Here is a 14497-nt window from a genome sequence, read left to right on the forward strand (position 1 = left end):
GCTGCTCCCCATCTACCCTATACACTGGCAGAGGTCCCGGCACACCCCAATCACTACCAACATAACACTGAATCAGCACTATGTTAGTATATTATCAACAATCAATGCATATCTCCACTACTTGATGTAACTAGAAACACTATTTGCAGTACATAACCACAGTTGTCAGCTACCACGCAGCACAGCGAACCGACACCGCAGCCCCCCTACCAGATGCACTGCACATCGCGGCCGACCCACTCCCAGATCACAAGCCGGGATTGGAACTCAAGTGCTGCAAACGTGCAATGGATTAATCGCGACCCGCACAGACAGTCCTGGCAGTCTGCATTCCCAGAAGAGCCGTGCGCCAAGACACTGTCTCACGCCACTCTGCTGAGCTGAGTCACATGGCTCGAATCAGTTCAATGTCTCGCTTTGCCCATCGCTAGTACAGACAAAAGTAGACAAGAGTGAATGTTGTACATCACTGGAGATCCAGGTATAAAAGTTAGGATAAGGTTTTTTTCTTTTACGACTTTGTGGAAAAAACTTATTTATTGTGTATCTCAGGTAAACAACAATTATGTGCGCTGCCTTTGTTACTGACCTGTTGAATTTAACACATAGTTACAATGATATATAATACACGTGTGTATCTCTGAAACTGACAGGGAAATCCCCTAAGCATCTTGCTACATTTGTATCTGTTTGTATTTGAGTGCAATTATTGTACATCACTGTAGAAGTTGTTGGTGCATCAGAAATAAATCACAGACCTTATTTGCTTCCTCCTTCCTTGCCGATTCATCATACTAAATTTCAGATCACAACCTGTATTGACAAGCTACTTCCTGCAAAAGTGATCCTTCATCAAATATGTACAACCCACTACTAACCTCTCAGAAAGGTAACTATTTCCAATAACGAATGAGTAACATACCACATAACATGGTACACTGGTACATTTATTTAGATTTAATTTAAAATCAATACACACTTTTCATGAATAAAGTAATGACATAATTGTGTGTGCGTTATAATTATAAAACAACAATTCCCGTTCTGCTACGTTAAATAATAAGGTATATTAAAAAAAAAAAAAGGACACAGGTCTATGAAGTCCATCCTTTCATAAGTTATTATTGTGTTGATCCAAAAAGCTAAAACAAAACCCCCATTGTGCCCTGCTGTCATATTAGCTTTACAAGAGGGAAAATAATAGTTCCTGACAAGATATAAATTGGATAAATATACCACATCCACTAGTTATATATATAGAGTGCATTAGGAGAAATAAATCAAATCCATATTTACATTTTCCTATTGAATTTTCCACACCCACCTCATGTGGTAAGGATTCCCACCCGTACTCATGTGGTAAGGATTCCCACCCGTACTCATGTGGTAAGGATTCCCACCCGTACTCATGTGGTAAGGATTCCCACCCGTACTCATGTGGTAAGGATTCCCACCCGTACTCATGTGGTAAGGATTCCCACCCGTACTCATGTGGTAAGGATTCCCACCCGTACTCATGTGGTAAGGATTCCCACCCGTACTCATGTGGTAAGGATTCCCACCCGTACTCATGTGGTAAGGATTCCCACCCGTACTCATGTGGTAAGGATTCCCACCCGTACTCATGTGGTAAGGATTCCCACCCGTACTCATGTGGTAAGGATTCCCACCCGTACTCATGTGGTAAGGATTCCCACCCGTACTCATGTGGTAAGGATTCCCACCCGTACTCATGCGGTAAGGATTCCCACCCGTACTCATGCGGTAAGGATTCCCACCCGTACTCATGCGGTAAGGATTCCCACCCGTACTCATGCGGTAAGGATTCCCACCCGTACTCATGCGGTAAGGATTCCCACCCGTACTCATGCGGTAAGGATTCCCACCCGTACTCATGCGGTAAGGATTCCCACCCGTACTCATGCGGTAAGGATTCCCACCCGTACTCATGCGGTAAGGATTCCCACCCGTACTCATGCGGTAAGGATTCCCACCCGTACTCATGCGGTAAGGATTCCCACCCGTACTCATGCCGTAAGGATTCCCACCCGTACTCATGCCGTAAGGATTCCCACCCGTACTCATGCCGTAAGGATTCCCACCCGTACTCATGCCGTAAGGATTCCCACCCGTACTCATGCAGTAAGGATTCCCACCCGTACTCATGTAGTAAGGATTCCCACCCGTACTCATGTAGTAAGCGTTACCGCTCTTACTGTACAGAGCCCCTTCCATGCTGATGGTAAAAGTGCATTTCATTTCAAAGTGATGACCCTTGTTCTTGATGTGATCCTTGGTATGGAATGTGTCATCTACTGTATGTTTATTCCCCTTGTACTTGTCTTCCCTTATTACGTCTTACTAATGTTGGGTACACACTGGCAGATATATTAGCCGATCAATTGAACGCCCAATATATTTTGTGCCCTTCGGCCAGTGTGTACCAGTGATATGTCTGTGAACGATGTCATTCCCAGACATATCGCATCGGCTGTGCTGCACAGCTGATGGCAGCTATATCTGCAGACATATCTGTCCATTGTGCTGTGTGTATGGGCGGTCGGCTTGCAGCGGAGGCTGCAAGGAAGGAGTCGCGCCGCAACCCCCGGCCAGCGGGACCCACACCCAGATGACAGTTGTTCAGTGTGTATGAACAACCATCATCTGCAGCTGTATCTTTATTTAAAGGTACATTTGTTGCTGCTTTCATTATTAACAAAATTAGTATAGACCACCTGACTGACAAACTTCAACAACCTCTAACTAAATTTACATTGTGAAGATACCATGGGAATGCAATTCTTACTTTTCCAAGTCATCACTAGTCAACAGTATAAGACAGACAAGTTCATCTTAACTTATTCATCTTCAGGGGCGTATTTCCCTATTGGCCAGGATGGCACTCGCCAGGGGCGCCAGCCGGTTGGGGGGCGCTGGCACCACCAGGCAGTGCCACCCGCGGCCAGCAGTGACGGAACCCCCCCTGACGGAAACATATTGTTTTCTTAGAGACGGAGACAACTGTCTCCGTCTCTCCTCCGGCCACAAGCCACCCACCATAACTAAAGCTGCCCGGCCAATGTCTGTTTAGCTGTCAGCGCTTCCGCGTCATACCACCTGACGCGGAAGCACTGACAGCCAGTGGCGGATCCAGGGGGGGGGCGACCTAGCGTCCTTGCCTGTCTGCTCTGGCTTTGGGACTCGGGAGACTGATAACTCCCCAAGACACTCACAACTGCAGCAGTGCTGCTCTTGTGTCCTGGCACAATACACAGCACAGCACTCCTAATGCCAGAGGAGCAGCGGCATTACAGCGGCTCCTCCTTCCCCCTTGTATCAGTACCCCGGGTGCCGCTAGTAGCGCACCCACGAGTACGGAACCCCCCCTGAGAAACGAAATGTTTTTGTTTTTTTTTTAAACCCACGTCGCAGCCACGCCCCCCATTCCAGCATTATGCCGAGATTCGCGGGTCTATGGAGAGGGGCGGAGCCTAATATGCAAACTATTTGGCCACGCCCCCATCAACAACCTGCTGCAGGCAGCATGTCAGGATGCTAATGTAAGTGAAAATGTGTATGTGCATGTGTGTTTGTTCCTATCTAATATATGTGTGTGTATATATGTGTATTCCTATCTAATATATGTGTGTGTATATATGTGTATTCCTATATAATATATGTGTGTATATATGTGTGTGCATGTGTGTTTGTTCCTATCTAATATATGTGTATGCTATATATTTATGTGTGTGTATATATATGTATGTATGTATGTATGTGTGTGTATGTGCATGTGTGTTTGTTCATATCTAATATGTGTGTGCTATATAATATTAATATGTGTGTATGTGCATGTGTGTTTGTTCCTATGTAATATATGTGTGTGCTATATAATATTTATGTGTGTGTGCTTGTTCCTATGTAATGTATGTATGCTATATAATATTTGTGTGTGTGCATGTGTGTTTGTTCCTATGCAATATATGTGTGCTATATAATATTTATATGTGTCTGTGTATATGCATGTGGGTTTGTTCCTATGTAATATATGTGTGCTATATAATATTTATATGTGTGTGTATGTGCATGTGTGTTTGTTCCTATGTAATGTGTGTGCTATATGATATTTATATGTGTGTGTATATGTGTTTTGTTCCTATGTAATATGTGTGTGCTATATAATATTCATATATATGTGTGTTTATGTGCATGCGTGTTTGCTCCTATGTAATATATGCGTGCGCTATATATATATATAATGTGCATGTGTGTGTCTCCTATGTAATGTGTGTGTGTAATATATACACCCGACCTGGGGTGGTGCCAGGGTAGAAGAGAGGGGGAGTCAGGGTTATTATCATTAAACCGCCCCCCCTAAATGGAAAGTCTAGGTCCGCCACTGCTGACAGCTGAACCGGCAGGGTCCGAGCAGCGTGCCTGTGCTGCAGTAACAGAGGGAGCATGTCCTCGTGGGAGAAGGCGGATTTCGGCCGCCCAGCAGCCCGGCACCTAGGAGGAAGTCCAAGCAGCAGAGCCCACACACGTGTATGTAAGTATGCTCTGTGTGTGTGTGTGTTTGTTTGTAAGTATGCTTTGTGAATGTTATGTGTGTTGTACCAGTGGCGTAACTTCATCCCAGGTGCCCCTAGGCAAGATAAATGTTGGTGTCCCCACAAATTAAAATGTACCACCCCCCCAGCACCTATGCCAGCCCCAGCTGCCGCCCCCCTATGCAGTTCCCCCAGTAATGCCCCCTGCAGTAAGCCCCCAGTAATGCCCCCTGTAGAAAGCCCCCAGTAATGCCCCCTGTAGTAAGCCCCCGTAATGCCCCGTGTAGTACGCCCCCGTAATGCCCCATGTAGTATGCCCCCGTAATGCCCCCTGTAGCAAGCCCCCAGTAATGCCCCCTGTAGTGAGCCCCCAGTAATGCCCCCTGTAGTGAGCCCCCCGCGAGCGCACATACATACAAAAAATACTTACCTGAAACCTCGCTCCAGTCCTGCTGCCTTCCGTTCCCGGCGCCCGCTCCTCGGAACTATGGGAGTGACGTCATTCCCATAGTGCATTGCGGGACCCGGAAGCGGAGCTCACACTGAGCTCCGTTCCTCCGGCTACCGCAGGGGAGAACGAAGGAGCCGGGCGCCCGCTGGTAATACACTCAGCGGGCGCCCGGCAAATAGGGGGTGCGACTGCACCCCCCGTATTGACGCCGCTGGAGGTGGAGCGCCGATCAGCGGAGCTCCATCTCCATGGCAGTGACCGGAACGGCCCGGGGGACAATGGAGCCAGGTGCCCCCTTAAGGGCTGGAGCCCGGCGGCAAATGACTCCATTGTCTCTGGGAGTTCTGCCACTGTGTTGTACTGAATGTTGTGTGTGTATGATCAGTGTTTGTGTGTGTGTGTGTATATATATATATATTTATATATATTTAGATATTTTACACACACACACACACACAGTATGGATGGCACTCCCACTTACTGCCCAAGATGAGGGTGCCCTCTGTAGATAGCCAGAAACTAGCCACCAGACACACTGTACATAACCAGTGGCACTCCAACCATAAGAATCACAAGAGGCAGGGTATTCACATCAACGTTGATGTGAATACCCTGCCTCTTGTGATTCTTATGGTTGGAGTGCCACTGGTTATGTACATTATATATATATATATACACATACACATGCTTTCCTCCTTATTAATACTTGCCTCTGCCACTATAAGGCGCTTGTCCTTGTCCCCCTCATATATATATATATATATCCCACTAAAAATCCCGCGTTGCTAACTGCCTATGGGGTGGGGGGGGGGGCGCCAGGCCCCTATTTTGCCAGGGGCGCTCCGACCTCTAGATACACCCCTGTTCATCTTATACTATTTTTGTACAATGGTACTTTACCTGCTATAAGAAGCTCCTGCAGTTCTAATAATCATTTATTATATTGTAAAACTTAAACGTTAATTCACAAAGAGAAATGGCTGGAGAATGCATTGCAGTGTAATAATAGAGAGACAGTGTTCCACATTTAAGACATGTACTGGACGTGCAGCACAAAACCACTTCTTTCGCATTGATGCGCTAAATTGATCCGCATAGCACAGACCTGGAGAGAAGCATTTACGCAAACATCACACCCAAAACCCAACATCATCCCACCCCAAAACCAGCCCTCTCAATAAACCCTTCAGTTTTTATCCTAAAAAGATTTCAGTTTAGCCTAATTTACAGTTTAAATATATAATAAAATTACTGGGACTGCCTCTTTCACATGTTTCACTTTAGCGTGTTTGAAGACTTGTTTTAAATTGGGCAAAGTTCACGCACTTCTCTGAAAACTATAGGAAAAGACAATGTTCGCCAAACTCACATGGCACATTATGAGGAATACCCTCACTCCACCCAAAACTCCTATTGTCAGCTGTAACCATCTGCAACTCCAAAAACTCCACCTTGTACCTTGACATAAAAAACCCAAACATTCATGAAATACCACAATTTTAGGCACCAGAATAACAAAATGGGCAGTAAAATCTAGTTTATTCTCAGGAAATGTTGTCAGGAAAGCAAAAGGGACACATGAAACAGAACTTAAGGAATAACCTAAGTAAATAAGTTATACAAGCACTAAAACTGGCCACACGCGTTTCACCCCATATCCAATTTGATAACACGCGAGAGAAGCAGTAAAAACAAAAAGCTTGGCAACACGGGTCATTACATCTAGTAACATATACATACATATATAAAACATATATACAGACATGGCAAAGAAAGCCATAAAGGACATACATTAGACTCATGTAAATACGGGTACAGTACGTGACGTATGCTTCAAAGGTGCTCAGAAGCAGTCTAAGTGATACAGTTCAATGACCGTGCCACCCTTCTTTGTCCCCCAGTGTTTTAGGAGAAAATGTGCTCCTGCCCACGCCCATGATATAGTGGTGTCTGACCGCCAATATCACTGCCAAGTTTGCGCCCCGAATGCTGTGCAAATCTTTGTTTAGTGGGTATATTTGTGAGCTCAATTTTAATGGATGCTATAAAACAGGCTAAGTTTTGATTACATAACATCTTGGTATGTAGGCAGTGGCACTGGTATGGTGAAGGGCCCTCACGGATGTGTGTTGTCAAAGATACCACAGTATTTCTTCTAATTCCATCTTTTGGTTCTCCTTTGGGTGGATTTTATGGAGAAGATTAGTACAAGGAGCAGATATGTATCAATTAGACTGGTATTTAATGAGCATCTTTGTAGTATACGTCTGGCACGCATATTTACATGAATCTAAAATATGTCCATTGACAATCTAAACAGGAATATACTATTGGGTGCTAAAAGTACGATTACCTTGTATACATACATAAGCTTACCTGATTTACCACCTCAAAATACACTGCCAGAGTTGTGGCAGGACTGAGGCCACATACTTTCCATTGACATGTCCCACCCGTACCAATTTCCTGTGGAAACAGATGACATTATTGTACTGAAAGACATTAGTTAGATAAAAAGGAGAATAGATAAGGTGCCATTGTCAGCTAAAAGGACAATATTTCTGTATCCCAGAAAAGTGCTACTAAAGCCTTTTGCTTTCCAAGCAGTACAATCTCCATATAATATCCGCTGAAATGTTCAAACTCAAATTAAGATAGATGAGGCACATTACCGGTCCCTGCACTCACACAGCCTAATAGCATTCCTAATTTACTGCTTAATTGCAGTTAAGACCTTCAGCCTGTACCTCGGGAATGTGCTGCCATAAGTTAAATAGACAACAGCACAAAATATTCAGCATTACAAGAAAAAACAATGTTTTATTAAAAAAAAAAAAAAAAAAGGTTTTATTTGAAAAATGTGGTATTTTAAAATAATTAGTAGTCCAACAAAAGCTCTTTATTGAATACCCTCGTATTTATGTTTTCTTTAGAGTATATACAGTCTAGAACAGAGGCTCCCAAACTCCACCATTACAGTGCAGGTTTTAAGGATATCCATGTTTCAGCCCAGATGTTTAAATCAAATTGACTAAGGTACTAATTAAGTCACCGCTGCTCAAGCATGGATATCCTTAAAACCTGAACTGTAATGGTGGAGTTTGGAAATCACTGGTCTAGGGAATGGATTACTTCATTTGCAGAAAAAAAATAAAAAATAAATAATTAAAACAACACCAAGAGTCAAATGAAAACCACAAGTGTCAGAGGTCATCACATCATTTTTTTAGTGAATATGTAATGGTAAGTGGAAGATACATTGTTAACAGTAACTTCAGTGTTTTAATTACTGGCCTCCTGTACATTAATCCCCCTCACCCTACTCAAACATACTGAGCTTTTGATGGTGCCCCTTCCCTTGTATGCATGCAACAGACACTTGCATTAGGGGAGGAGCATCGACAACAGTGGTGCCTGTCAGCTTGGGGCTTTGGGATGCTACATGGATCTGGCACGCCACTCAATGATAGACTTCAAGTGAAGTTCCTCTTTAAATGGTGATATCAGACAACTTTAGGATATAGGCGGAACTCAATTCAGCTGTATGCCTGCAAGTGCCTCCAGATCAGTTGGGCCAAAGCAACTTGCATCCAATAACTTCATAAATGTTTGCCTAACACCCATAATAGTCTAATGAAGCATAGTCAGACACCATGGTGTGATGTCTGGCAGCAAATTGCACTGAGCTGAATTCCCTCCACCATGTGACAAAGGGATCATGGTTCCCATTATTGGTTGTAGGACATAAAGTGAAAGACGTAGCATACTAGTAACACTGATCTCACACCACAAACACAATAAAAAAAAGAGAGATTATGAAGTTTTTTAGTGACTTTCAATAATGAAATACCTTACTTTTTACAGAGCATTAACAGCATGGTCTGAAAGAACCCATACAACACAGTCTACATACAGTACAGTGTACTTCATGAGCAGCTAAACAAATGAACTACATCGCACCCAACATCAGCGCGCCAGCTAAGCAAAGTTAAAAGAAGTAATCGCATGTCAGAAAATGTGTGCGCATGTCAAATGGCTTATGTAATTTTTTGGCCAATCAGAAAGGCATTTACTAAACTTTACTATTAATGACTGTGGGCATGAGAGAAGCAGACTTAAAGTTGGTTGCATTACATTTTGGCAGTAACACAATACCCTTAAAACTCACGTTTTCGGAAACACAGGGTCCCTTAGCATTCAGTGATACACAGGGTCCAATTGCACCGGAAATCTTTATCTCCCTGGAATTCTTCAGAACACATGAAAAGTACAAGAAAATATAACATGTAAACAAACGTCAATGACAGAATATCTCTATGAGCAGCATTTATGTATAATCTTCCAAGTAACAGTAGTACCGTACAATGGAACCAATGTGCTTATTTTAGGTTTATTTTTGTATAAAAAAAAAACCTCTCATACGTTTAACATTTTCATACACTGCCAGAATGTAAAAGTCTCCAATATAAGGTTTGGTGTAAGCTCAATGGAAGGATCTCACGGTTGTCATTTTGTGTATTGTGCATTTACCATTTCGTCAGTGTGTAAAACCATCATACTGGTGCATGTTGGAGAACCAGAGCTTTAAAGCACCATAGCACTGGAGCAATAACCAGGTGGGTGACCTACTGAAGCTAAATAATAGTATTAGATAACCTATTTCAGTACAGGACACATACGTTAATGGCACTCTCAGATGTGGGTCCTAACATGGTGACAGTAAAAGGGAAGAAATAACATGAATCTTTACCATCCCAGTGTCTTATGGTTTATACCAGTGTAGATACATGCATGTTGCTAAACCAGAACCAGAGATTCTAATCACATACACAGATCAGTTTAGTCCAATTAGTTACCTTAATTTCCAGAGTGCCACCAAACGCCATCTTGAAGTTGCCCTGTGTGTCTTTAGTAAAAACTCTTTGAAACGTCTGTTTGAAGAGAGATGTGTTGAAAGAATCTCCCATCACGATGTAACCACTGTATAAAATAAAAACAATATAATCACTGTATATGATCCGGGGATTGGTAATCTTAACAGTGCATATAGGTATATAATTCCTAATACAAAGTTAGATGATGCACCCTTTAGTCTGCTTGCTGGCAATTCCCCCTGTCAGTATCAGCATTGCAATGACCTGTAGTACAGTCATTTTTTGCATTCCTTACACTCTGGAACCATTCAGCATGAAATGGTGTCTTTTTGCATACTGAAAAACACTTTTAAGAAACAAACACCTAGACGACACCGTTCATGGGTTCTAGATATCTTAACAAAGTTATACATAAATGGGATCTGAAGCCGGTCAAATAGCTTACAGAACAGTCATCACTGTACCTGTGTATAAATCATTGATATCATTAACATTGAATAAGGGCTTTAATTGATATTCAAGCGTAGACATGTAAGTGTAAGTATGCTGCCACATTACATTAAGCTTAACGTGTATCTAGATACATTTAAAGAGTATCTTGGTGTGGCCACTTACTAGATACATGGATGATGATCACTGTTTAAAGTGTACAATAGAAAAAAACAAATGTGGCCATCCCATGCGTCACCAGCTTTTATAGCCTGGACTGGCAACAGCTAATATGGGAAGTTTCATATTCATACTACTGCTTGCGATCACTTAGATCAGCTGTTTTTAAAAAAACATATGGAATCCATTTCCATCTAGCAAGCTATATATTGTTACTTACATTTTTGCCTCATTTAATTTATCTTCGTTAGCAAATATTTAGATGTAATGACTAAATTGACGATGGCAGCCGTGTATTATAAGCACTAAGGAGCTTATTCAGACCCGGTCGTTAGCTCTACGAGCGCGCAACCGGGTCGATGTTGCTCCAGTGCGCATGCGCACGACGGAGCCGGCTCCGTCGTGCGCATGTGTGAGATCCGTCGTTAGGGGTCTCGTAACAGAAGGGGGGAGCTGTCGATGTTGAGTGACAGCTCGCTCCGTTTGCTGGGCGGGCCGGGGGCGTGCCCGGCCAAACGGAGGTGCTCCTGTCGGAACACTTGCCGTTTGGGGGCGGCCCCACTGACATCATCAGTGATGTCAGTGGGGAGCTTCCTGCTCAAACAGAGCAGGAAGCTCCCTGGGGCTTAAGGTTGAAGAGACCCTACCTTAGGGTCTCATCGTTAGCCCCGATGGTCTTGACCATCGCGACCATCACCCTTAGCGGTCGTTAGAGCTGTGGGTGTTAACCCACAGCCTAACGACCGACATGGAGGCGGCCGTTCAGGATGCAAGCGGCCGCCCTGTTTCAGAACGACCGCTTGCATCCTACAACCGCCTCTGAATGAGGCCCTAAGTGTGTTATGACACAAAGTGTAATTTATGTAACAGTTAAAAAACAGTTGAACAAACATTGAACATCTACGACAAGGTAATTACAATATCATTCCTTAACAGTAGTTTGTGTGTTGTATATTTTTGAATGTTCTGAAAAAATGTATCAAAAACTTCTATTAATGATCTTACTCCATGGAATCATCTCTAAGACTACTACATCCTTTACTCTCCCTGCATCCTTCTGTACATATTGCTGCCTCATTAATCTTCTCTCCTCTTACAAACACACATGAGCTTTTAAATTATCCATACACTGACAATAACATCCACAACCTCTCGCCATAAAAATCATTCAGACAAATCCCACAAATAGATTTATATCTCTCTCCTGTTGCTTCTATTAGCTGGTGACATATCACCAAATCCAGGCCCGGCCCACATGCCACACCCACAGCGAACTATAAATCCAGCTAACCTCATAAACATTGCGTGCCTCCCTTCACCCTCTAAGTCACTAAAATGTGCCTTATGGAATGCACGCTCTGTCTGCAATAAGCGAACATCCATCCATGACCTCTTTAGTTCAACTAACCTCAACCTTCTGGCAATAACAGAAACATGGCTTACACAATCAGACACTGACTCCTCTGCTGCACTTTCACATGGTAACCTACACTTCTCACACACCTCCAGGCCTGGTAGTTGTAAAGGAGGTGGGGTAGGAATATTACTCTCCCAATCTTTCACATTCACAGTTCTCCCACAGGTACCTTCACTTACATTTACATCATTTCAAGTACATTTATCAGGACTTTCACCCCTTTCTCTCTGCGAGTTGCTATCGCCCGCCTGGGCCACCTCAACAATTTCTGGAACATTTTTCAACCTGGCTCCCTCACTTCATATCCTCAGACATCTCCACCATCATTATGGGTGATTTCAATATCCCCATTGACAGTCCATAATCTCCTCATGCCTCCAAACTACTCTCTCTAACCTCCTCTTTTGGCCTCTCCCAATGGACTGACTCCTCTACTCATAAGGAGGGCCACTGCCTTGATCTTGTATTTACCAGACTATGCTCAGTTTCTGATTTCACTAATGCTCCTTTCCCTCTCTCAGATCTCAACCTTATCACCTGCACACTCTCCTCCATTACAACAACCTCAATGTCAGTGAAATCAACCAAACCTCCTAAAACCCACAGAAATATTAATGCTATTAACTTTTAACAACTATCTACCTCTCTACAACAACAACTCTCACCAATTTCTACATTCACTTCTCCTGAGACTGCTGTATCACACCTAAACCAGATTCTAGAAAAAGCCCTCGATGAAGTAGCTCCAGCTACCCATCACACACCACGTAGACTTAGACGTCAACCGTGGCATTCTAACTTAACAAGGCATCTACAAAAACTCTCACGTAAAGTAGAACGTCAGTGGCGAAAGTCTCGTATTCCATGTGACTTCCTCACATATAAGACTATCTACAACTCTTATCGTACTGCTCTGGACACTGCCAAACAAACATATTTCCAATCTCTTATCTCTGGTCAAGCATTTAACCCCAAGCGACTTTTTAATACATTTAAACTGCTTCTTACCCCTCCCTCACCTAAGCCACCTGCTACTATCTGTGCACATATGTTGCTTCCTATTTTAAGGACAAGAGTGATAATATCCGAAATGAAATGGTATGTTCTTCCTCAGCTAGTGACCCTGCTCAATTCCCTACCTGAACCCTCTGGCACATGCTCTTCATTTGACCTCACAAACGAAGATGAAGTTATCTACACTCTTATCATCCTCCTACTCTATTACCTCTCCTCTAGATCCTATACCCTCACAAATCAGTAAAGCTCTGTCTCTTGTGCTCATCCCAACCCTAACTAAAATCTGTAATCTCTCTCTCTCTCTACTGGCAACTTTCCATCACTGTTCAAGCATGCAGTGATTACTCCCATTCTGAAAAAACAAAATTCTGACCCTAACACTCTCTCAAATTACCGTCCTATCTCCCAGCTCCCATGCCCCTCCAAGCTACTGGAGAGACTTGTCTACACCTGCCTCACACACTTTAACACCCACAACTTATTGGACCCACTTCAGTCTGGTTTTCGTTCCCAGCACTCCAGAGACAGCACTGACTAAGGTAGTAAATGATCTGGTCACTGCCAAGGCTAAAGGACATTACTCACTCCTAATTCTTCTAGATCTCTCTGCTGCTTTTGACACTGTTGACCACTCTCTTCTCATACAAACATTACAATCCCTAGGTCTTAAGGACACAGCTCTTTCTTGGTTCTCTTCCTACCTATCTGATCGCTATTTTTCTGTTTGTTTTTCGGATTCTGCCTCCTCTTCGCTACCTCTATCAGTTGGAGTACCGCAAGGCTCTGTCTTAGGTCCTTTGCTATTCTCAATCTATACCACCTCTCTTGGCAAACTAATCCGCTCTTTTGGACTTCAGTACCATCTGTATGCGGTTGATACTCAAATCTACCTATCATCTCCAGATTTATCACCATCTGTATTTGTCCGTGTCACTGAATGTATTTCTGCCATTTCATCTTGGATGTCATCTCGCCACCTGAAACTTAATGTTTCTAAAACAGAATTAATTATATTTCCACTGGCCAATCACAGTTACCAACCTGATCTCTTTATCACTGCTGATAACTCAACAATCCACCCCGCCCCACAAGCTCGCTGCCTTGGTGTCATCCTTGACTCTGAACTGTCCTTTGTTCCCCACATTCAATCTGTCTCAAAATCATGTTACATACATCTAAAAAACATATCCAAAATTCGACCATATCTCACAAGACACTGCAAAAACTCTAATCCATGCACTCATTGTTTCCCGCATTGACTATTGCAATAGTCTCCTTACTGGTCTTCCCAAAAACAGGCTATTGCCATTACAATCCTTTATGAATGCAGCTACGACGCTTATCTCCCTTGCCAAACGTTCATCATCTGCTGCCCCGCTCTGTCAGTCCCTCCATTGGTACCGGTTTTCTACCGTATTCAATACAATATACTGTTACTTACACATAAGGCCATTAACCAAACCACACCAACATAGATCTCTTCACTCATCTCAAAATATCTCCCAACCCGACCTCTCCAGTCAGCTCAGCGTCTCTCATCCCCACGCATTACTTGCTCCCATTCACGGTTACAAGACTT

The 14497-nt window shown here is 43.3% G+C and overlaps 1 protein-coding gene across 3 annotated transcripts in view; it reads right to left on the reverse strand.

Annotated features, from left to right (window-relative positions):
• The window catches only part of LOC148442460 (protein transport protein Sec23A-like), a 128548-nt gene that overhangs the window by 51289 nt on the left and 62762 nt on the right, over positions 1 to 14497 (reverse strand). For all 3 annotated transcript variants that reach the window (XM_088463909.1, XM_088463910.1, XM_088463911.1), the window contains exons 10-12: positions 9858 to 9981; positions 9170 to 9250; positions 7378 to 7467 (exon numbers count right to left, since the gene is read on the reverse strand). In XM_088463909.1, the coding sequence (XP_088320035.1) occupies positions 7378 to 7467; positions 9170 to 9250; positions 9858 to 9981 (295 nt within the window). The remainder of the gene's footprint in view (positions 1 to 7377; positions 7468 to 9169; positions 9251 to 9857; positions 9982 to 14497) is intronic.

Source organism: Taudactylus pleione, unplaced genomic scaffold, assembly GCF_031769625.1.
Source record: "Taudactylus pleione unplaced genomic scaffold, aTauple2 ptg001497l, whole genome shotgun sequence".
Lineage (NCBI taxonomy): Eukaryota > Metazoa > Chordata > Amphibia > Anura > Myobatrachidae > Taudactylus > Taudactylus pleione.